Source organism: Tamandua tetradactyla, chromosome 16, assembly GCF_023851605.1.
Source record: "Tamandua tetradactyla isolate mTamTet1 chromosome 16, mTamTet1.pri, whole genome shotgun sequence".
NCBI lineage: Eukaryota > Metazoa > Chordata > Mammalia > Pilosa > Myrmecophagidae > Tamandua > Tamandua tetradactyla.
The window spans coordinates 1,596,146-1,621,258 of NC_135342.1; the positions used below are offsets into that span (position 1 = coordinate 1,596,146).

Below are 25,113 nucleotides of genomic sequence, written 5' to 3' on the forward strand. Positions count from 1 at the left end.
TGAAAGCATTGTTTTTCTTCAGAAGGTAAGCTTTTCAGATACTGTTCACTTTATATGTTATTAACGTATATAGCATTATACTCCTTTAACGAGTAATAGACTAACATGACATATAGTGTAGCCAATGTTTTTTAGAATGACTTCAGAGAATGAATCTACTGATGTGTTTGTGTGTGTGTACGTGCATATGGCAGGGTCACATTTCATTCTTTTTCCATGTGAGTATCCCATTATTGCAGCATAATTTGTTGAATTTTTTTATTAGTTTGCTTGTTTGTTTTTTTTGGGGGGAAGTGCATGGGCAGAGAATTGAACCCGGGTCTCCCACATGACAGGTGAGAATTTTACCACTGAACTACCTTTGCACATCTTTGTACTGATGTGTTTTTTGCAATCTGAATTCAAATTACTGCAGTTCATATAGGATTATTTTCAACCACAAGAGACAAGAATCACAGAAGGATGGCATGTTCTTGAATGTGCATCAGAATCATCTGGGAAATGATGGGGGCTTGTTTAAGCACAGATTTTTGGGTCCCAGCTCCCATTGATTCAATGATTCTGGGTTTGGGATAGGGAATTTGCATATATAGCAATTTCCCAGCTGCTGGTGCTGCTGATTCAGCATTCAAACTCTGAACACCAGTCTTTGGGTAATCCAGGAATGGTGAGGCCGTGTTGCTCCAGGACACAGATCATTGGGCTGAAGGTTTGCAGACTGTGAGGGCAGAGTTCTTACAGACATCCTCTGAAGGTGTCCGCAATGAGAACAGCAATGAACAGCCAACAGGCCTGGTGGTCCCAGACCTTCTCCTGGCAAGGGACCTCGTGTGGAGGCCCTGATTTGCCCCAGACCAGATTCGACCTACTGAAGCTGCCTAGTCATCTGGTTCTTTATCCTGGAACCTAGACCACCTCCAACCCCAACACATGCAAAATACCCACACGGCTCCTCCCTCACCTTTTTCAAGTGTTAGCGTCATCACCTTCTTATTAAGGAGACCTGCCTAACAGCACTATGTAGTATTACATTTCCTTTCTTCATATCTTGTCGCCCTCATCTTCTCTTCTTTTTCCATTGCATTTGCCACATTCTAACGTAATATATAATTGAATATTTCTTTCATTTTCCCGGTCTTTTCCTTGAATACAGTATAAGTCTTGTGCGGGCAGGAGTCTTTCTCGTTTGGTGACTTGTCCCACGTCCTTACAATAGTGCCTGGGATCCAGTAGGGGCTCAGTGAACAGTTGTTAGAGTGTCTAGTGATTATGACACCACAGAGTCTATGGGCATTTTTACAACTCTAGCTATTTTAAGTGTCCCTTTTAACTCCCTCCAAGCTGGTATTGCTCAAAGTATTCACAAAATAAAATGAATCTATTTTTTTCAACAATAAAAAATAAGCTTTATTTTTCAATATGCAGTCTTATTCTAATAAGTAAAAATGAGATAATAATGAGATACACTAAAGCCATGTTTACACAAGGGAAGCATTTTTTTTACCATCTTTTATTTTATTTATTCTATAATGATTTTTTTTTCACTGAGAAATCTTCACACACATACATTCTATGCATGGTGTACAATCAATGGTTCACAATATCATCACATTGTTGTGTATTCATTACCATGATCATTTTTTAGAACATTTGCATCACTCTAGAAAAAAAAAGAAAAAGAAAAAAGAACCATGCCAGAAACTGGTTCAATTCCCAGTGTCTGCCCATGCAAAAAAAAAAAAGAAAAAACTCATACATACCATACCCCTTATCCCTCCCTTTCACTGACCACTAGTGTTTCCATCTACTCAATTTATTTTACCCTCTGTCCCTCTATTTATTTATTTATTATTCATACTTTTTACTCATCTGTCCATACCCCGGACAAAAGAAGCATCAGACACAAGGTTTTCACAATCACACAATCAAATTGCAAAAGCTGTATCATTATACAGTCATCTTCAAGAAACAAGACTACTGGAACACAGCTCTACAGTTTCAGGTACTTCCCTCCAGCCATGCTAATACCCCATAAACTAAAAAGGGACATCTACATAATCCATAAGAGTAATCTTCAGGATAACCTCTCAACTCTGAAATCTCTTAGCCACTGAAACTTTATTTTGTCTCATTTCTCTCTTCCTCCTTTTGGTCAAGAAGGTTTTCTCAATCCCCTGATGCTGAGTCCCAGCTCATCCTGAGATTTCTGTTCCAGGTTACCAGAGAGATTTACACCTCTGGGAGTCATGTCCCACATAGTGGGGAGGGCAGTGAGTCATCAGCTGAGTTAGCTTAGACAGAGGGGCCACATCTGAGCAACAAAAGAGATTGTCTAGGGGTGACTCTAAGGCATAATTTTAAATAGGCTTAACCTGCCCTTTGCAGGAATAAGTTTCATAGGGGTGAACCTCAAGTTCGGCCTATTGATTTGGTTGTCCCCACTGCTTGCTAGAATTCTCCAAACGGGGAAGCTGACTATTTCCTTCTTTCTCCCCATTCCTCCAAGGGGACTTTGCAATTATTTCTTTATTCACTGTTCAAATCACTCTGGAATTTATTGCGGCATCACACTAGCGTGGACAAACCTCCAAGATCTCGTGCCCTATTCAAGATTCCATGTACTTATGGTGTTCAATGAAACTGACCATACAAATTAAATTAGGAAATGCAATCTAAAATATACATTTTGCACCAAATAAACATCTCTCCCTTTAGTCTCACACAGTAGTTGAGGTTTTAAAATATGGACAATATTCTTCTTTACCCAGTCTTCTGATATACCTTAGTCCTATCCAGATGAGTTTCATTCATATCTCTACTAGAAGTCTAATAACTTTTTCAACTTTTTAAACAGTTCCTGTATGGGGTACTGCTGACTTTCATAGCTTCAGAGCTCTAACTGAGTCTCAGGTGTCACATAAATACCCAAAGTTTCTGAGAAAGACCACCTTATATCAAGAGAGCTCAGTACTGCAGAATTCAGAATTCTGAACATGTGACTGTTGTAAGAGCTTACAATCTAGGACCCTTTACAATATGCCCCATCTGATGACCCATGCTCTCAACTTTAGTTCAGCAAATTTTTATACTATAGTTAGTCCATATGATTGAGGCATGATTGTCTTTTTGTTCCTGACATTGCCCAATTTGCCTCCTCTATCTTCATGACATGGCCCTCTCTGGAGGTCTTTCTTCTCTTTTCATTGAGGGAACATAGAAAAACTCAAAAACTTCACTCTGACGATTCAGGCTACAAGCATCTGAAGAGCAGTAACATAACGTTCATTAGCCTCCAGCTAGCAGCGGAAACATTTTGTTTTGAAATGCTCCGTGGGATATGCCACGTCGCCTATGAGACTAGATCATACTTTAGGCTTTGCGAGGATGCCCAGTGTCTGAAACTATGACCCTAAACACTCTGTCCACCACTTGAAGACAGCTCTCGCCAGGAGCCTGGGTGCGGCCCTTGAGGAAGGCTGAAGTCAGGTCCCCGGGTCAGGGGCCAGCCGGCCCGAAGCTGATGGGTGTGGAGCTGCGGGAACTACACTTCCCAGCGTGCCCTGCGCCGGGCGGCCGGGCACTGAGCCAATGAACTGCCAGAGCGGGGCGCTTCCGAGCCTGCGCGATGCGGCCGGCGGGACTTCCGGAGGCCCTTTCGTGGCGGTCATTTTGGCTTCTGTTGGGTGGGTCCGGCCAGCCGGACGCGCTGGATCCCTAGTTCCCGGCCGAGGTGACCCAGGGATCGGGAAGGCGCGAGAGGAGCTGTTTGCCCCACCGCAGAGGCGGGCCTGAGGGACGGCGGCGTGACTCCGTCCTCGGTGACTCCGCCTTCGGGTCGAGCTGGAGTCGCCCGGGCCCGAGCTCCCGCCCCGGCCCCGCCGCCCCCGGCCCGCTGCGCCCACAGCCTGCGATGGAGGTGGCCGCGCCCCCGGTCCCGGCCCAGGTGAGCAGCGTCCTCGGGCCCCGTCCCCCTCTACCCTCCTCCCGGCCCAGATGAGCAGCGTCCTCGGGCCCCGTCCCCCTCTACCCTCCTCCCGGCCCAGGTGAGCAGCGTCCTCGGGCCCCGCCCCCCTCTACCCTCCTCCCGGCCCAGGTGAGCCGCTTTCTCGGGTCCCAGTCCCCCTGGCCCCTCCTCTCAAAGCCCAGCGCAGGGGCGCCTGCGCTCCGCGCTCCAGCCCGCACCGCAACGTCCAGGACAGTGGGTGCTTGTGGTTGAGTCCGTATTTCTGAGAGCCGGTGTGTTGGTGTAAGGGGTTGTGAGGAGTAGGGGGGTTGGTATTTGTGAAGGCCTGGAGGTTTGATTGAGCTGGGAGCGTTTGGGAAACCTGGGACTATCTTGTTTCTGCTGGAAGCCGATTGTGAGGCGGAGTCGCTCCTGGAAGGGCACACTGAGGAGTTGTACCTTCATTTTCAGGGTTCTGAGATCCATGGAGATCGTTTGAACAAAGGAGGGAAATAATCAGAGTTATGATTTCAAAACTTTCGAAAAGGCTATTCAAAGGAAGTACAGACTGGAGGGAACAGTAAGGACATTGAGGCACAGGGAGGTTGAATCCTTGTCCAAGGTCACACATCTGGTAAGACGCAGCACAGAGGATGGAGGCACAGTGGTTGGGCAGTCACGGAGGTCACCTGATTCCAAGGCTGGACTCTAGTATAGTTCTGACATGGTCACCCACATCCATGGGTGCCTGCAAAAACACTATGGAACTTAAGGGAAGCAGAGGATGTACCAGTGCCTTGCTCATCTCACCTCCCACCCACATGCTCTCTGCATTTGTACTGTCTTTACTGTCTTGGAATATTTCCCGCACTCTTCTCCCAGCTCATGGCTCTAGGGACCCTAGAGAAAGGCCTGTGTCCAGGCTATGATTTATATGTAGGGGCTTGTATTTCAAGCCACTAGTGGAAAGAGAGGAAGGTTATCCCAGCAGCGGCATCCAGCATGTGCAAATGCTTTTAGGTCAGGTAGAGCTATAAGTAGTGGATGTCCCCCTTTTTTTCTGGTGGGAACAGACTGCAGGGGGCAGGAGTCATCCTGGAATGGCTGTCTGAGAAGTTGCCATCTATTCTGGAGGTAATGGGATGGTTGGATTGGAGGAGTGAGGTGATTTTACCCAGGTCTTAATAGGCTCAATCTGGCTGCAGAGGGTAGAAAGAATAGGATTGGGAGGATGGGGAAGAGGCATTGCAGTAGTTTGAATAGGTAATAGTGATGGATTAAAGTGGTGGATGTGGGGAAAGGTTGGATTCTGGATCTGTTGGATTTTGGATCCATTAAGAAGTGTCAACCTGATTATCTAATATAATGGGTGAGGGAAGAAAGGAGTCACGGATGACCCCAGGGGATGGACGCTCCAGTGACTGGTATGAGGAAGTGAGTAGTGGAAGTAATTTTAAGTGGGAATTTTAGGAGCTTTGCTTGGGAAATGTTAATGGTCTGAGATATTTCAGGGAACATTGAGTAGAGCCATCAAGTGACAGCTGGACCCACAACTCTGGAAATGTGGAGAGGGGTTCAGTGTGGAGACAGCTAAAAGGTGGTGGTTAGTGTAGAACCTGGGTGGAGTTGAGGGTCACACTGAGATGGTGGAATCTTCAGGTCTTGATGATAAAGCTGTTAATGGGCTGGGAAGAAGAGAATGGGGGCTGAGGGCTGGATCTCTTGGATAGGCACCTGGTTGTGAGTGATGGGGCATCACAAACATGAAGGAGAGAAGTAACTGTGAAGGGGGTTGTGTAGGAGAGGCTGGTTCAGCAGGTGGCCAAGACTTTCAATGGAAAGAGTAGATATAAGATGGATGCGGAGCCGTAGGAGTAATTAAACAAGATGATTCGGAGTTTGGGGCTAGTATGTATTCACAGCACTATTGACTTACCAGGTATTTGGGGTGACCTTTGAGGCCTGGCATGTTTCAGTCAGAACACTGCATTGGGTCAGGGGTACCTGGGGTCATCTGAGTCAATAGGCCTGGAATGGTGTCTGGGGCGCTGGGGCTGGGCTTTGAATGAAGGTTATGTGGAGGGAGGAAGATTGTTACAAAGAGACAGCAAGTGTAATGCAGAAGTGGAAGAAGGCCATGGATAGCTGACGGGTATCAGGGCTGCCCCTGGCAGTGGCAGTTACCAGTTGTCTGGGGTAGTAGTACTGGATCCTGTTTGAATTTGCCAAGGACATTCTCTCCTTTTTTTTTTTTTTTTAATTGCAATATTTGCTTTGTTGCAGTGGTCTGGAACTAAACCTATGATATCACTGAGGTATGCCTGTATAGTATTTATTTTTAACAGTTTTATTCACACACCATCCAGCCCATCCTAAGTGTACATTCGGTGGCTCTTGGTATGATCACATAGTTTTGCATCCACCATTCAAGTCAATACGAGAACATTCTCATTTCTTCTGAAGAAAAAAATCCCATATTCCTGATATCCTCCTCTTATGACATTTAGCTTTAGTGTATTGCTTTTGTTACAATTAATGAAAGAATATTACATTGTTACTGTTAACTAAAAGCCTTAGTTTATATTGTATTTTTTTCGTACATAACCCCTATCATTAATACATTGTAATAGTGACATTCATTTGTGTAGTTCACGGAAGAACTTTCCTATATTTATTCAGTTAGCCACGATCATTCTCTGCTCTAGGTTTTGGTAAGTTATTGTAATGGTTGGCTCTGGTGTCATCTTGGCCAAATGATTATGCCCACTTGTCTGATCAGGCAGGCACTGGCCTAACTATTGCTTCAAGAATATTTCAATGCTGATTGATTAAATCATCAGTCAGTTGATTGCATTTGTGATCAACTAAGGCTTGTCTACCACAACAAGGTAATCAATCAGTTGAAGGCATTTAAGGAAGAAGAGAGACTTGATGTTTTTCTTCAGCCAGTGAGCCTCTCCCATGAAGTTCATCTGGACCCTTCATTGAGCCACGAGCTTCACAGCCTGCCCTATGGATTTTGGACTCTTTCATTCCCATGGTTGCATAAGACACTTTTATAAATCTCATATTTACGGACCTTTCCTGTTGGTTCTGTTTCTCTAGAGAACCTGAATACAGTTATACAGTGGCAGTTTTTATCCTCTAGCTTTTTTCCTGGTGACATACACGACTCTAGCCTTCTTCTTTCAAGCATATTCATACTCAGCTTTGTTAATTACACTAATTGCACTTACGTTATTATGCTACCATCACACAGTATTGTGATATCCATTTCTGAACCTTTACAATCAACCTTATCAAGCATTTTGTACTCCTTAATCGTTGATTGATCAATTGTTACCCTCTTTCTATCTCCTGATAACCTGTACTCTCAAATTTTAGCTCTCAGAGTTTGCTCATTATTGTTTGTTCATGTTAGTGAGACTATACAATATTTGTCTTTGTTTCTGGCTTACTTCCCTTAACATAATGTCCTCAAGGTTTGTTCACATTGTTTCATCTCTCACAATTTCATTGCTTTCTGCAGCTGCACAATGTTGCATCTTATGTATACACCACAGTTCACCCTTCTGCTCACAGTTGGGCTGCCTTCATCCACTGGCAATTGTGAATAATGTAGCCATAAACATTGATGTGCAGATGTCTGTTGTCCCTCCTTTCAGTTTTTCTGACTATAGACACAGTAACAGGATTGCTGGATCAAGTGGCAGCTTTTTTGAAAAATACAGTTTTATTGAGATATATTCACACAGCATAGACATCATCTGAAGTATATAATCACTGGTTCATGTTGTTATCACGAAGTTGTGCATACAGCCCCCCATGATCAAATTTAGAACATTTTCATTACTCCAGAAAAGAAAGAAAAAAGAAAACCCCAATCTTCCCATACTCCTTATCCTCCCATATTATTGACTCATAGTATTGGTGTGGTATATTTGTTACTGTTGATGAAAGAGTATTAAAATATTACTGTTAGGGTGGGCCATGGTGGCTCAGCACGCCGAGTTCTCACCTGCCATGCCAGAAACCCCGGGTTCGATTCCCAGTGCCTTCCTAGGCAAAAAAAAAAAAAATTAACTGTGGTCTATAGTTTGCAGTAGGCACATTCTTTACCATATACCTCTCTATTATTAACTTCTTATAATAATGTTGAACATCTGCTCTAGTTCATGAAAGAACTTTTTAATATTTGTACAGTGAATCATGGACATTGTTGTGCCGGTTTAAATCTGTGGTGGACTCCAGAAAAGCCATGCCCTTTAATCCTCATTCAGTACTGCTAGGTGGTAGCATTTTGATTGTTTCCATGAAGATGTGGTCCATGCAATTGTGGGTGGTAACTTTTGATTAGATAATTTCCACGGAGATGTGTCTCTACCCACTGAAGGTGGAGTTGCTTACTGGAATCCTTTAAAAGAGGAAACATTTTGGAGAGAGTCCCCTTTTGGTAGAGCCACGTGAAAGCCAGCAGATGCTGCCATGTCCCCTTCCAGCTGAGAGAGAAATGTTGAACATTGTTGGCCTTCTTGAACCAAGGTTTCGTTCCCTGGATGCCTTAAATTGGACATGTCTATGGACTTGTTTTAATTGGGTCATTTTCTCGGCCTTGAAACTGCAAACTAGCAACTCATTAAATTCCCCCTTTCAAAAGCCATGCTGGTGTATTGCATTTCGGCAGCTAGCAAATTAAAACAGTTGTCCACCATAAGATTCACTGTTATACATTCCCGTGTTTTAATGACTAACTTTACTTCTGGTATTGTACATGACTCTAAACTTCCCCTTTCTTCCACATTAACACTCCATTCAGCACTGTTAGTTATTCTGACAATAATGTATCACCATCACCTCTCCATTTCCAAATGCCTTAAGTTCATCCTACTTAAACATTCTGCACATATTAAGCAACTGGTCCCCATTTTTTAGCCTCATTGTATATCCTGGTAACCTATATTCTATATTTTATGTCTATGAGTTTAAGTATTACAATTAGTTCATATTAATGAGATCATAAGATAATTGTCCTTTTTTGTCTACCTTTTTTCATTTAACATATTGTCCTCAAGGTTCATCCATGTTGTATGCTTTAGGACTTCGTTCGATCTTACTGCTGAATAATATTACATCGCATGTATATACCACATTTTGTCTATCCATTCATCTGTTGATGGGCAGTTGGGTTGTTTCCATCTTTTGGCGATTGTGAATAATGATGCTATAAGCTTTGGCATGCAAATATTTGTTGGTATCTGTGCTTTCAGAGTAGAGGGATTGCTGGGTCATAAAGCAGCTTTATCCTTAGCTTCCTGAGGAATTGCTAAAGCATCCTTCATAGCAGCTGTACCATTTTACATCCTCACCAGCAGTGAATATGTATTCCAGTTTCTCCACATCCTCTCCAACGCTCATAGTTGCCTGTTTATATAATAGCAGCCAATCTAGTAGGTGAGAGACGATATAACATTGTGGTTTTGATTTGCCTTTCCCTAATAGCTAGTGAAGCTGACCATCTTTTCTTGTGCCTCTTAGCTATCTGTATCTCCTCTTTGGAGAAATGTTTATTCGTGCCCTTTGCGCGCCCCCCCCCCCCCGCCTTTTTTTTTGGGGTCCATGGGCCAGGAATCCAACCCAGGTCTGTCACATGAAAGGTGAGCATTCTACCACTGAACCACCCATGTACCCCCCTTTGCCCATTTTTAAATGAGGTTGTTTGCCCTTTTATTGTTGAGTTGTTGAAGTTCTCTATGTATACTGGATATCAGACCCCTATTAGATAAATGGTTTCCCAATATTTTCTCCCACTGAGTTGGCTGCCTTTTCACCCTTTTGACAAAGTCCTTTGAAGCACGGAAGTGTTCAGTCTTGAGAGGATTTCCTGTTTATCAGTTTCTTTTGTTGCTTGTGCTTTGGATATAAGGTCTAAGAAGCTACTTCTTATTATTTTTTTTTTAGACTTTTTTTTGTTGTGAAATATAACATATACAGAAAAGCGATAAAATTCAAAGTACGTTATAACAAGTAGTTATAGGATAGATTTCAGAATTTGGTATGGATTACAGTTCCACAACTATAGGTTTTCCCTTCTAGTTGCTCCAAGATACTGGAGACTTAAAGAAATATTAATATAATGATTCAGCAGTCATACGCATTGTTAAATCCTATCTTCTCTGTTATAACTCCTCCTCCTTTGACTTTTCTCCCACTCTTTTGGGTTATCTGGGCTGTGCCCATTCTAACTTTTTCCTGTTGGAAAGGGGTATCAATAGTATGAGATAGGGGGATGGAACTAGTTGATGTTCTTGGATAGGTTGGCCACTCTGGATTTCAGGAATTATCTGGCCTGGGAAGCCATCTGGAGGGTATAGATTTCTGGGAAGTAATCTTAGTATGTGAAACTTTTGTAGAATCTCAGATTAAGCCCTAGGTGTTCTTTAGGATTGACCGGAATGGTTATAGTTGGGGTTTGGCAAATCCTAGTAATTAGCAATATTTAGCTGAAGCTAGTATAAGAATAGCCTCCAGAGTAGTCACTAAATCTTGAAGATATTTAGCTGAGGCTAGTATAAGAGTAGCCTCCAGAACAGTCACTAAATCTTAAAGATATTTCCCTATACTTTGTTCTAGGAGTTTTGTGGTACTGGCTCTTATATTTAGGTCTTTGGTCCACTTCGAGTTGGTTTTTGTACAGGGTGTGAGGTAGACATTCTCTTTCATTCCTTTAGATATGGATATCCAGTCCTCTCAGCACCATTAATTGAAGAGACTATTCTGTCCCAGTTCATTGAATTTGGGGGCCTTGTCAAAAATCAAATGGCCATAGATCTCAGGGTCTGTTTCTGAACTCTGATTTTGATTCCATTGATCAGTATGTCTGTCTTTATGCCAGTACCATGCTGTTTTGGCATTTGTGGCTTTACAGTATGTTTTAAAGTCAGGGAGCATGCTGTCTTCCTCTTCATTCTTTTTGGTTATTCGAGGCCCCTTACCCTTCTAAATACAATTGATAATTAGCTTCTCTAAGTTTGAATACTATGTTGTTGGAATTTTGATTGGTATTGCTTTGAATCTGTACATAATTTGAGTAGAATTGACATCTAAATGACCTTTAACCTTCCAGTCCGTGAACATAGCATGTCTTTTCATTTATTCAGGTTTTCTTTGATTTCTTTTAGCTATGTTTTGTAATTTTCTGTGTACAAGTCCTTTATATCCTTGGTTAGTTTTATACATTTGATATTTGATTCTTTTGGGTGCTGTTGTAAATGGAATTTTTTCTTGATTTTCTCCTTAGCTCATAACCAGTGTATAGAAAAAACATTGATTTTTGCATTTTGATTTTGTATCCAGCCACTTCAGCAAAGTGAACCCTCTATTCAGGATATACCCAGAAGATCTGAAAGCACGGATGTGAACAAACATTTGCAAAACACTGATGTTCAGTGCTGAACTTGTTTATTAGCTCAAGTAGTTTTGCTGTTATTTTTTCTGAATTTTCTAAATAGGATCATGTGATCTGTAAATAGCGACAGTTTTACTTTTTCCTTTCCAATTTGGATTCCTTTCCTTTCTTTGTCTTGCCTAATTGTTCCAAATAGAACTTCCAGTACAATCTTCAATAACAGTGGTGACAGTAGACATCATTGACTCATTCCCCATTTAGAGGGAAGGCTTTCAGTCTCTCACCATTGAGTACTATGCTGGCTTTGGGTTTTTCATGTGCACCCTTTATCATATTGAGGAAGTTTCTTTCAATTCCTACATTTTGAAGTGTTTTTATCAATAAAAGATGATGAATTTTGTTGAATACCTTTTCAGTGTCAGTGGACACGATCATATGATTTTCTTCGTTTTGATTTGTTAATATGTTGTAGTACATTAATTGATTTTCTTTTGTTGAATTACCCTTGTATGCTGGTTTGAAAGGATGTATGTCCCCTAGAAAAGCCATGTTTTAATCAAAATCCCATTTTTTAAAGGCAGAATAATCCCTATTCAATCCTGTATGTTTGAAACTGTAATCAGATCATCTCTCTGGAGATGTGATTTAATCAAGAGTGGTTTATAAGCTGGATTAGGTGTTGACATGTCTATACCCATTTGAATGGGTCTTGATAAGTTTCTGGAGTCCTATAAAAGAGGAAACATTTTGGAGAATGAGAGAGATTTCTGAGAGAACAGAGCCATGAGAAGCAGAGTCCATCAGCCAGAGACCCTTGGAGATCAAGAAGAAAAATGCCTCCTGGGGAACTTCATGAAACCAGAATCCAGAAGAGAAAGCTAGCAGATGACACCGTGTTCACCATGTGCCCTTCCAGATGAGAGAGAAGGCCTGATTGTGTTTGCCATATGCCTTCTCACTTGAGAGAGAAACCCTGAACTTCATCGGCCTTCTTGAACAAAGTTATCTCTCCCTGATCTCACACAACATATAATCTATCCAAAGTATACAATCAGTGGCTCACAGTATTGTCATATAGCTGTATATTCATCATCACAATCAATTTTAGAAAATTTTCATTAGCCTAATGAAAAATAAAAATATAAAACAATATCCAAATCATCCCATACCCCTAATCCCCCAATTATTTTTTATTTATTTATGTCTTTTATTTTATTGCATATTTGTCCATACACTGGATAAAGGGAGTGTCATTCACAGGTTTTCACAATCACACAGTCACACAGCAAAGCTATATACAATCATCGTCAAGAATCAAGGCTACTGGATTACAGTTCAACCTTTCAGTTATTTCCTTCTAGCTATTCTAACACACTGGAAACTAAAAAGAAATATCTATATAATGCATAAGAATAACTTCCATAAGACCTCTCAACTCTAAGCTCTCTTAGCCACTTAAACTTTATTTTGTTTCATTTCTTTTTTTCCTTTTTGTCAAGAAGGCTTTCTTAGTCCCACAATGCCAGGGCTGGGCTCATCCCTGGGAGTCATGTCCCACATTGCCAGGGAGACTTATACCCTGGGAATTATCTCCCACAATAGGGGGGAGGCTTGTGAGGTTTTTTGTTAAGAAATTCTCTCAACATTTGTTTGTGAAATTTTAAACTCTCCTTCACTTTCTTTTTTTTGGGGGCGGGGTGGGGTGGCATGCATGGTCCAGGAATTGAACCCAGGTCTCATGCATGAAAGGTGAGCATTCTACCCTGAACCACCTGTGCATCCTTCTCCCTCACTTTTAAAGGACAACTTTGCTAGAGAAAGACCTCTTAATTGGCAAATTTTGTCTTTCAGAATCTTAAATATATTGTACTACTGCCTTCTCCCCTCCATGGTGCCCGACAGGTAGCCAGTGCTTAGTCTTATGTAGCTTCCTTTGTATTCCCAAATACTTCTCTTGCTGCTTTCAGAGTTTTCTCCTCTTCAGCATTTGACAGTCTGATTATATGTATCTTGAGAAGTGGGTCAATTTGGATTAACTCTGGAGTTTGCTGGACTTTGGTTTGCATATTTATATATTTTCATAATGATTGGGAAATTTTCCCCAATTATCTTCTCAAAGTAGCCCTTTAGTCTTCTTCTGGGACACCAATTCTTATATTTGTGCGCTTTGTATTGTCCATCATTTCCCTGAGATCCAATCCAAATTTTTGCATCTTTTTCACCATTTGTTCTTTTGTGTGTCCAAATTCAGTTATTCTGTCCTCTAGTGTACTTCTTCTTCTGCCTCCTCAAATCTATTGTTGTGAATCTCTAGTGTAATTTTATTGGGATCCTACAGAGTCTTTCATTTCCATAAGATATTCTATTTTTCTATGTAATCTTTCAAATTATGCTTTTCTAGTGTCTTCTTAATATTCTGTATCTCTTTGCCAATTCATTGAAGCTATTTAGAAGATTTGTTTGAACAACTTTGATTAGTTGCTTTAAATTCTATCTCTTCAGCTTTTTAATTTAATCATTTGGCTTAGCTAAGATCTTGCTTCTTCTTATGGTTTGTGATTTTGTCTTGTTTTTTTTTTTTTACATTTGATTATCTTGATAAGGTTATTTTGAAATTGATTTTCCTCCCTTAATCTAACATTCTGTTTTTGTTTGGCTTTGCAATGCAAGTCTCTTTTGGCACTTGGTTTGTCAGTAATTTCCAGTTGACCCAAGGCCAAGACTTTTAACTCACAGAGATCTGTTGGAAGCCAAACAGAGCAGTTTGCCAGATTATGCTTTCCCAGTCTTCCCAGAAGATGGTGCTCTTGGCTACCTCTTCCCCACAACTGTTTTTCTCCCCAACTGCTGCAGCCCCCTTGGCAAGGTCCAGACCAGGGGAAAATCCAGCGTGCCCTAAAGCCTTTTGGCTCTGGATGTGGGGGATGAGCACTGTACACTATGGTAAAGACTGGCTTGTAGGTGTGATGGGTCTGATGATTCCCACACTCCTGTGTGGAAAGACTCTGGGTTGCAAGAATAAGAGGTTCAGCTTCAGCCAGCAGCTCGCCCAGGAGTACCCTGCTTCTCTTCAGCCAGCAAGACTACCTTGGGTGGTGGAATGGCACCTGGCATTCCAATGCAGCTCCCTCACTCCCTCCTCTGCTTATGTATGCAGTGAGCGTCCTGAGCTCCTTTGTAGCTGGTATCGAGGCAGCAGGACTCAAGAGTGTCTCTCTTGGCAGTTGATTGTCAGATCGGTTCTTCTCTGTGTTTCCCTCTCCTCCTGAGGAAAGGAATTCCCAGACTCCCCCAACTCCAGGCACCTGCAATGGCCTCCCTCAGGGATGAGGGCTATGCAGTGGGCACTGCAGCTGGGTCTTTGTATGTGGATAAAGTGAGTTTACTGACTGCTGGGTTCCCACATAGAATGCTAGGCTGTGAGACTGATCCTGCACCTCTCCGAAGTGGGGGTGTGCCACTTCTCAGCTGCCTGATCCAGACCTTAGTGGTGGTTGCAATTTCCAACATTCCTCCCATTTTCACAGTTGTAGTTTCTCTGCTTTTCCATCCAGGTCTTCCTTATATAATATAGAGGTCCTTCTGATCACCTGGACTTGGGAACTGCTGATTTGGTCATTTTATTGTTTTTTGGGGGGGGCAGGGTGCATGGGCCAGGGGTTGAACTTGGGAATCCTGCATGGCAGGTGGGCATTCTACCACTGAACCACCTGTGCATGATTTGATGTTTTTCTGCCTGTTTTCTAGTTGTGTTTTGGTGATGGAGTGAGTTCTACCTATCCTCTTCCACCAATTTCCCAAAAGTCCTTCATTGTTATTTTGATTTGCTTTTCCCTAATAGATCATGAAGTTGACCATCTTTTCATATGCTTTTGAGCCATTTGTATTTCCTCTTTGGAAAAGTATATATCCATGCCCTTTGCCCATTTTTTAGTTGGATTGTTTGTCTTTTTGTTGATGTGTTGTAAGATCTGTTTATATATTCTGGATGTTAAACCCTTTTAGGATATGTGGTTTCTGAATATTTTCTCCCATTGAATAGGTTACCATTTTACTTTCTTGCCAGAGTTCTTTGACACACAGAAGTATTCAGTTTTGAGGAGAACCCATTTATCTATCTTTTCTTCCATTGCTTGTGCTTCAGGTGTAAGGTTTAGGAAACCCTCTCCTACCATAAGATCTTTTAGATATTCTTGAAGGTTTTTTCCTAAGAGTTTTATATTCTTAATTCTAGTATTTAGGTCTTTGACCCTGTTTTTTTTTTTTTTTAACTTTTTTTAATTGTGTAGTATAACATATATACAAAACAAAGAAATAAAGAAGCAATAGTTTTCAAAACACTCTTCAACAAGTAGTTACAGGACAGATCCCAGAGTTTGTCATGAGTTACCATATGATCCTCTCATATTTTTCCTTCTAGCTGCTTCAGAGTATAGGAGGCTAGAGGGCTTAAATGTTTTCATTATCATCACAATCAACTTTTTTTCCTTTTTTTTTTTTTTTGAGAAAAATAACAAAAATACAAAAAGCTATAAATTTCAAAGCACAGCACCACAATTAGTCGTTAAACATATTTCAGACTTTGACATGGGTTATAATTCCACAATTTTAGGTTTTTCCTTGTAGCTGCTCTAAAATATTGGAGACTAAAAGAAATATAAATTTAATGATTCAGCATTCATAGTCATTTGTTAAATCCTATCTTCTCTATATCACTCCACCATCACCTTTGATCTTTCCATCCCTCTCTTTAGGGGTGTTTGGGCTATGGCAATTCTAAATTTTTCATATTTGAAGGATCTGTCACTAATATGGGGTAGGGAGATGAAACTATCTGATGTTCTGGAGATGCTGGGCTAGGTTTCAGGACTTATCTAGACCAGGGGCCCATCTGGAGGTTGTAGGTTTCTGGAAAGTTACTCTAGTGCTTGGAACTCTTGTGGAATCTTACATATTGCCCTAGGTGTTCTTTAGGATTGGCTGCAATGGTCCTGGTTGAGGGTTGGCAGATTATGATAGGTAGCAAGGTCTAACTGAAGCTTGCATAAGAATAACCTCCAGAGTAGCCTCTCAACTCTATTTGAACTCTTTCTGCCACTGATACTTTATTAATTATGCTTCTTTTCCCCCTTTATGGAATGGATGATCCCACAGTGCCAGGTCTGGATTCATCCCTGTGAGTCATCTCCCACATCACCAGGGAGACTTTCACCACTGGATGACATGTCCCACATAGGGGGAAGGGCAATGATTTCACTTGTGAAGTTGGGCTTAGAGAGACTACATCTGAGCAATAACAGAGGTCCTCCAGAAGTAACTCTTAGGTATGCCCTATAGGTAATCTAAGCTTCTCTGCTACCTACATAAGCTTCACAAGAGTAAGCCTCCTGATCGAGGGCATGGCCTATTGATTTGGGTGTCCCTAAAGTTTGACATAGTATCAGGGGGTGATAAGTTTTAATAGTTCCATATTTCTCTCCCATCCCTCAAGGAACTTTGCTAATACTTTTTGATTATCTGCTTAGTATACTCTAGGATGTATCCAGGCATTACAATAGTCTATACAGGATTAAAGTATCTCTTTCTTATTCTGTGCTTCTTGTGTTTCAGTGAGCTATACAGATAGGTTGACTTAGATTCTTCACAACAGAAAATTTCAGTTCCAGACAAAATAAACTTTTCTTCCATTGGTCTCAAAGAGTATGTATAGTTCTAAAATATAGACACTATCTTCCTTACCTCTGTGTTTTGGATTACTTTAACCTCAACCCCTTAACAGCCTCTCAAAATCCAGAAATAATCACCACTCTGGACTTAATGTGTCTCCTCTAAAAGCTTACAATCTAGGCCCCTCTTCTTTTATAAGCATTTTCTAAAGGTGACCATACCTTTCTTGTTCTTTTGTTTCTGGCTTCTTTTGTCTCACCAAATGTCCCACATGTTCATTCACATCATTGCATGCCTTATGACTTTGTTCCTTTTTTTTAGCAGCACAACCTTCATTCATAAGTATACACTGCTTTGATCCGTTTTGAGTTAATTTTTGTATAAGGTATGAGATAGGAGTCCTCTCTCATTCTTTTGGCTACGGGTATCCAGTTCTCCAAGTGCCATATACTGAAGATGCTTTTTGGTTGAGTAGGTTTGGCCATCTTGTCAAAAATCAATTGTCCATAGAGGATAGGGTCCATTTCTGAACTCCTAATTTGATTCTATTGTTTAGTATATCTATCTTGATGCCAGTACTATGCTGTTTTGACCTCTGAAGCTTTGTAATATGCTTTAAAGTCAGGTAGTGTGAGACCTCCAACTTCATTTTTCTTTTTCAAGATGTTTTTAGTCATTCAGAGCACCCTGTCCTTCCAGCTAAATTTGCTTAATGGTTTTTCTATTTCTATTAAAGTCTAGTTGTGGGATTTTTGGTATGGCAATGGATCTATAAATCATTTTGGGTAGAATTAGCATCTTAACTGTATTTTGTTTTCCAATCCATGAACATGGTATGTCCTTCCATTTATTTAGGTCTTCCTTGATTTCTTTTCTTTTTGTAGTTTTCTGCCAAGGACTTTCTTGATGGCATGTGGCAAGTAATGTGGAGAATCAGGAGGATTCCTATGGTATGGGACAGGGAGGTGATGGAAACCAGGGGTGTCGCCAGGGTCCATAGATGTGAGAGGTACAGTCTAAAGAATGATGTGTGCATGAAGAGGGAGTATGAACCAATGGTCTCAGGACCCTGGTATGGGGAATTTAAGAGTGAGGGGTGAAGCCAAATTTGGCTATCTTTGGAAGGCATAGTTTGAAGGGAAATTCTTGGCAGGAGGTGCAGCACCCATGGCATCAGGACCTGTTATTGCCTCTAAATCAGGTTGCTGGGAAGGGCCATGGGATATATATGTGGGGAGATGGAATGTGGGTCTGCAGCAGAGAGGCTGTTTGTGGTTTCATCTGTCCCCATCATGGCAGGGCAGCGTGACCTTTGAGGATGTGGCTGTGTACTTCTCCTGGGAGGAGTGGGGGCTCCTTGATGAGGCTCAGAGACGCCTGTACCATGATGTGATGCTGGAAAACCTTGCACTTGTGGCCTCGCCAGGTAAGGCCCTGACATACCACCCCACTGACCTGGGCTAAACTCTGCCTTTTTCTTATTCCAAGCAGCTCTGTCTGTCTCATATCATGTCCATGAGCACAGCTTCCTTCTGCATTTTCCTGGTGTAGGTGGAGTTGTTGGTAGGGTTTCCCTCTTGAAGCCCCAACACTTGCTGCCCCAAAGCCTTGCTGGGAAGGATTTGGAGTCAGAAGTCTTTCCATCAGGCCAACAGTTCCCTCCTTGCTTGCTCTCTCCCTGGCCAGGTGACTGTGTGCAGATCCATGGCACCTCTGCCCCAGATCTTCTGCCCTATTCTTTACCTGACTTTTACTCATGACCTCTGTGCCAAGATTGTTGGCACTGACATGGTTACTAAGACCCTCCTTTGAAGTTCTTGTAATGTTAATTTTCTTTCCTGTGATCTGTTGTGTGCTGAGTTGTTCTCAGCCAGTTCTGGCCACTTCTCTGTCTTTCCTTCAAATTTGCATTATTCAGATCCTCTGTAATTGTCAGCTGGGGGTGGTAGTAGAGCCTGGTTCCTTCATGGTATGGGCAGTTCCAGCCATAGCAATATGGGCTCAAAAGAGGTCTGGCCCTGGTGAATGTCAGCTGGGGGAAAGCATGATGTCAGGGCTGTGTTCAGATCATTGCTAGGAATGTGTCCTGTTCAACCAGTGTTTTGATGTGATTGCTATTGGCCATACCTCATTTCTACCAGAAATGTGTCCTGTTCAACCAGTGTTTTGATGTGATTGCTATTGGCCATACCTCATTTCTACCTTTCCTTCCCCATTCTTGACATTTTACTGGCTTCTCATTTCTTCTGCTTATATAGTACTACAACCTCTAGCCTAGGGCTAATTCCCACTTCTCTAGATGTTCCTCTGCTGCTCCCTCTGCAGCGCTCTCCAGCAATGTTATGTCGTGAAGGGTCCACATGTCCTTAAATAGTCCTTGAACACTAGCTGCTGTAATTAGATTTTCCTGGGTTTGGGGGGTACATTTCTGTGCATCATATATCTCCAGCAGATAGGTCTTGTTGAAAGCCATTGGTAGAAAAGTGAGCTGTAAGCCATGCCTTCCCTCACTGAGCCATACCCTCTCCTTGTGTCCTTTGCCTAGTGAGGTCATTCTTTGACCATAAGGGTCAGTTGTGCACAACAGCTACTTCCTCAATCTGATTCCAGCTCCCTTGCCCTTAAAATAATCCCATGAACTTACTTGTTCCTTGACATGTCGAGACAACACATTTGTCATAGTTTGTAGTTGCCCCTTCTGATAAATGTGCTTCATCATCACTTCTTTACTTTCAGGTGACTGGCATGGAACAGAAGATGAGGAGGTACCTTCTGAAGAAAGTGTGTTTATAGGAGTGTCACAGGTCAGCACTCCCCAGGCAGATCCTTACGTTCAGAAGATACAACCTTGTGACATGTTTGTTCCAATAGTGAAAGACATTTTGCACTTAGCTGAGCACCAGGGAACTTACACCATACAGAAACCATGCACATTTGGGGCATGTGGCGGAAAGTTTCATTTAAATGCAAACCTTCACCAGCACCAGAACCAGCACATTGCAGAGAAACCCTTCAGATCTGACATGGGCAGGACCTTGTTTGTGAAGAGCTGCAAATTTCATGAGTCAGAGAAGCTCTTTGCCTTCAGGGAGGTAGGGATGTGCTTTCTGGCCAGTTCAGGACCTCTTCAGCAACAGGTCAGTCACACCAGGGAGAAGCCAAACTATGGCACTAACAGTGGAGCAGCCTTTCACAGTGGAAAAAATGATTACAATTGTGGAGAGTACAAGAAAGCCTTCAACCACAAACACACGTTTGTTCAGCACCAGAGAGTCCATGCTGGAGACAAGCTTTATGAATGCAGCAAATGTGGGAAAACCTGCAAACGAAGATCTAATCTTGTTCAGCACCAGAAAATCCACACTGGAGAAAGGCCTTTTGAGTGCAGTGAATGTGGAAAATTCTTTACCCACAACTCCCGGTTCATTCAACACCAGAGAGTTCATACTGGGGCAAGGCCTTATAGGTGTAACAAATGTGGGAAATCCTTTAGCCAGAGTTCTGGCCTTATTCATCATAGGACAGTTCACACTAATGAAAGGCCTTATGAGTGCAGTGAATGTGGGAAATCCTTTAGCCAAAGCTCTGGCCTCATCACACATTGGAGAGTTCACAGTGGAGCAAGGCCTTATGAGTGTGGTGAATGTGGGAAATCCTTTTGCCAAAGCTCTGGTCTCATTCAACACCGGAGAGTTCACACAGGAGCAAGGCCTTATGAGTGCAGTGAGTGTGGGAAATCCTTTAGTCGTAAATCGCACCTCATTCAACATCAGACAGTTCACACTGGAGCAAGGCCTTATGAGTGTTGTGAATGTGGGAAATCTTTCAGCCAAAGTTCTAGCCTCATTCAACATCGGCGAGCTCACTCTGGAGAAAGGCCTTATGCATGCAGGGAATGTGGGAAAGCCTTCAGTCGAAGGTCTTACCTCACTGGTCACCAGAAAGTTCATGCAGGAGAACAGCTTTAGATATGTGGGGTCTATCTTCTTTCCTTTTTCATTATAACATTAGAGGAGAACCTTTGTGAGGGAACATCTATCTGAATTGAAAGTCATATGAAGCCTTCACAGTGGGAGATTCCCCATAAGCTTCAGGTCCATGGGAAGCTTTAAGGAGTTGTGTTCCACTCTCTAACTTGCCTAGGGCCCTTGCCATATTTCCGTCACTGATATTTGCTGTGGCAGAAGCCATTTCACCTCTATCACCCTAATATCAGGGAAACAGGCTTATGTGTTCTATCCCATTCACTGGAGGAAGTCATGAATAGCCTGAGCCCTTAAGGGATCCTGTTTTTTTTTCCCTGTGGCTAAGTAGGCCATAAATTTCACTCACTTTTGGTCCAGAGGGCTTGATCTGTGTTCTGCTGGTGGCAGCACAGAAGGACAACCATTTTCAGGGACATTGTTGATTTCAAGTAATGCTTGAAATGGAATTTTCCAGCCCCTAAGTCATCAATATGGAAATACCTACCTCATCTTGCTTTGGTTTACTTAAGCCACCTTTAATCACAGAGGTTTTATTCAATGTGTGAAGACAGAATTGTATTCTGTCAGCATGAAGGAGTGAGACCGTTTTGTGGGTATCCCAAACTTTGTGTAGGGACAGGAGAAGGGCAGGAAATGTCTCAACAGTTCAGGCCTAATTTGCATTGCTGCCCTGGGCTTTGTAGGAAAGACTTGCATAACTTTGTGGTTCTGGTTTGTAGTCTGGATGCCAGGATTTTTTTGTGTGCTCAGAGGCCATGTTGAGGAGCCCCAATTGTGACAGAATCTAGTGCTTCTTTGGGTAACCCATATGGGATATCACCTACTGCCTAGCACTGTTGAGGGAAATCTTACCCCTTTGGTTCTCAAAGAGCCATCTGCTGTGATGTCCAGGATTGAGTAGGCTAGTGTCACTGATTGTGAGGTTAGAGATGCAGGGGGAACTATAATTGGTACAGAAACACTGGAATATTAGAGTAGAGGAGACTCCAGCATAGATGCAATGTGCCTTTTCTAAAAGTGCATCCACATATATGCCAGTGAGGCATGTGGGATGAATGTTTGTGTGTGTATGTGTATATAGTTGTATATATTGTTAGAGAAAAAGACTTTGTGGAGTCTTGTAGCCTCTCTGGTTGTTCACATCAGGGCTACTCTTCCCCAGGCAGGGAAACAAGGATAGAGAGACGAGAGATCCCACAGGCCAGGGACGTGGCGTCTGAGCCCCCACCAGTGTTCCTGTTGGCTCAGGTGGACATTGCCTTCATTGCTTGCCAGTATTTGCTGCTCCTAAGCAAGGCTGCCCCACCCGTGAGGAGGAAGATGGCCAAGTCAATATGAAGTTGCCAAACCTGATTTTCCAAAGAGTGGGAGATCTAGATTTTCATTTTGAACCATTTTAAGGCTTTATTAGAGTATAACTAACTTGCAATAAATTGCACCTATTCAAAGTGTACAATTTAAGTTTTGACATAGGTATAAACCTGTGAAACCATTATCATAATCCTGATAATGAATATATCTGTTACTCTTATATTTTCCTCAATCTCTATTATAATCATATATTTTCAATAGATTTTTCCATTTTCCAGAATTTTATGTGATTGGAATCCTTTACTCTTATTTTCTGCTTCCCCTTATACTGCATAATTATTTTCAGATTCCTCAATGGTGCTTACATGAGTAGTTCATTCTTTTTACATTGCTGCATAGTATGCTGTTGTATGGATATACCACTATTTGTTTATCCATTCATATATGAATATTTGGGTTGTTTCCAGTTGTTGGCTATTGCAAATAAAGTTGCTGTGAACATTTGCCTACAATTCTTTACATTGACATATGTTCCATATATCTGGTGCTAATACCTTGGAGTGCAGTGCCTAAGTCACAAGGTAGGTGAATGTTTTAACTTTTTAGGAAACTACCAAACTATTATCTATTCCTTTTGTATCCTCTCCAGCAATGTATGAGCATTTCAGTTCCACTGCATCCTTGCCAGCACTTGGCATTGTTGCCGTCTTAATAAGTATGTGGTGATATTTCATTGGAGTTTTAATGGCATTTCCCTAATGATTCATGACATTGAGCATTTTTGCGTGTATTTATTTGACACCTGTATATCTTTTTTTTAGAAAATGTTTATATATTTTGCCTTAAAAATGCATTTTGACCGGTTATCCCTTTTTATTAACAGATAAGACACTAAGACTCCTTTAGGCACTTACCTCATGGGCTAGTACTTGCTGTATGGATTAGCTGTTTTTGAATACTGGAAGAGTATGTGCAATGTACTGCCCACAGACCCCACCCCTTTTAAGTTTAACCTGCATTATGTTAACATTCACCATCATTTTCTTAAGTATAAATACTTAGTAATACAATAAATCAAGTCCTGGTTTGCAGTTTTATTTCCCTAGTGTAAATACTGCACCGTGGTGAATTTCAAAATGATGTCACTGAATACAGAGCTGGGGAGAGTTGTCAGGTGCATATAACTATTCTGTTTTTACCATCCTGCTGCAATAGCTGCAAATTATTACAGGGACACAGAAATGTGGTGAAGTGATTAGGAAATGGTAAGTTTTGAGTTCTTAAGACAATTTTTTGAACGTTAATCAAGGCTTGCTGATTTAAACTGCAAATATTTAAGATTTACATTGTGATATTTTGATGTGCTGATATCCTGAAACAAAAGGTTTCTCTGTCCTTAATTCGTGCTACTCCATATATAAAATACAAGATACAAGATCTTGTGTACAAGAACAAATTCTACCTATTGTAATAGCTATTTCTACATATATAAAATAATGGAAAAGTCTTGTTAAGAAGCCCCATGAGTTCTTCCCCAGTCTTCCATCATTTTTTTTATTAATTAAAGAAAAAAAAATTAACCCAACATTTAGAAATCATTCCATTCTACATATGCAATCAGTAATTCTTAACATCATCACATAGACACATGATCATCATTTCTTACTACATTTGCATTGATTTAGAAAAAGAACTAGCAAAACAACAGAAAAATATAGAATGTTAATATAGAGAAAAAAATAAAAATAATAATAGTAAAAGAAAAAAAAGACAAACACAAAAAAAACAAAAACAAAACCTATAGCTCAGATGCAGCTTCATTCAGTGTTTTAACATGATTACTTTACAATTAGGTATTATTGTGCTGTCCATTTTTGAGTTTTTGTATCTAGTCCTGTTGCACAGTCTGTATCCCTTCAGCTCCAATTACCCATTATCTTGCCCTGTTTCTAACTCCTGCTGGACTCTGTTACCAATGACATATTCCAAGTTTATTGTCGAATGTCGGTTCACATCAGTGGGACCATACAGTATTTGTCCTTTAGTTTTTGGCTAGACTCACTCAGCATAATGTTCTCTAGGTCCATCCATGTTATTACATGCTTCATAAGTTTATCCTGTCTTAAAGCTGCATAATATTCCATCGTATGTATATACCACAGTTTATTTAGCCACTCATCTGTTGGTGGACATTTTGGCTGTTTCCATCTCTTTGCAATTGTAAATAACGCTGCTATAAACATTGGTGTGCAAATGTCCGTTTGTGTCTTTGCCCTTAAGTCCTTTGAGTAGATACCTAGCAATGGTACTGCTGGGTCGTATGGCAATTCTATATTCAGCTTTTTGAGGAACCGCCAAACTGCCTTCCACAGTGGTTGCACCATTTGACATTCCCACCAACAGTGGATAAGTGTGTCTCTTTCTCCACATCCTCTCCAGCACTTGTCATTTTCTGTTTTGTTGATAATGGCCATTCTGGTGGGTGTGAGATGATATCTCATTGTGGTTTTGATTTGCATTTCTCTAATGGCCAGGGACATTGAGCATCTCTTCATGTGCCTTTTGGCCATTTGTATTTCCTCTTCGGAGAGGTGTCTGTTCAAGTCTTTTTCCCATTTTGTAATTGGGTTGGCTGTCTTTCGGTTGTTGAGTTGGACAATCTCTTTATAAATTCTGGATAGTAGACCTTTATCTGATATATCATTTCCAAGTATTGTCTCCCATTGTGTAGGCTGTCTTTTTACTTTCTTGATGAAGTTCTTTGATGCACAAAAGTGTTTAATTTTGAGGAGCTCCCATTT

The 25,113-nt window shown here is 41.4% G+C and overlaps 2 protein-coding genes across 3 annotated transcripts in view; one reads left to right on the forward strand and one right to left on the reverse strand.

Annotated features, from left to right (window-relative positions):
- The window catches only part of LOC143658530 (zinc finger protein 671-like), a 526,356-nt gene that overhangs the window by 378,071 nt on the left and 123,172 nt on the right, over positions 1-25,113 (reverse strand). The window lies entirely within an intron of this gene.
- On the forward strand, positions 3,898-24,959 carry LOC143658531 (zinc finger protein 552-like). Of its 2 annotated transcripts, XM_077130563.1 has the most exons (3): positions 3,898-3,943; positions 18,315-18,441; positions 19,752-24,959. In XM_077130563.1, exons 1-3 carry the CDS (start codon positions 3,911-3,913, stop codon positions 20,981-20,983), a joined length of 1,392 nt encoding a protein of 463 aa, XP_076986678.1. In that variant the 5' UTR covers positions 3,898-3,910; the 3' UTR covers positions 20,984-24,959. The 2 variants fall into 2 exon arrangements, with proteins under 2 accessions (XP_076986678.1, XP_076986677.1); XM_077130562.1 differs by lacking the exon at positions 3,898-3,943 and having other exon boundaries at positions 15,847-18,441.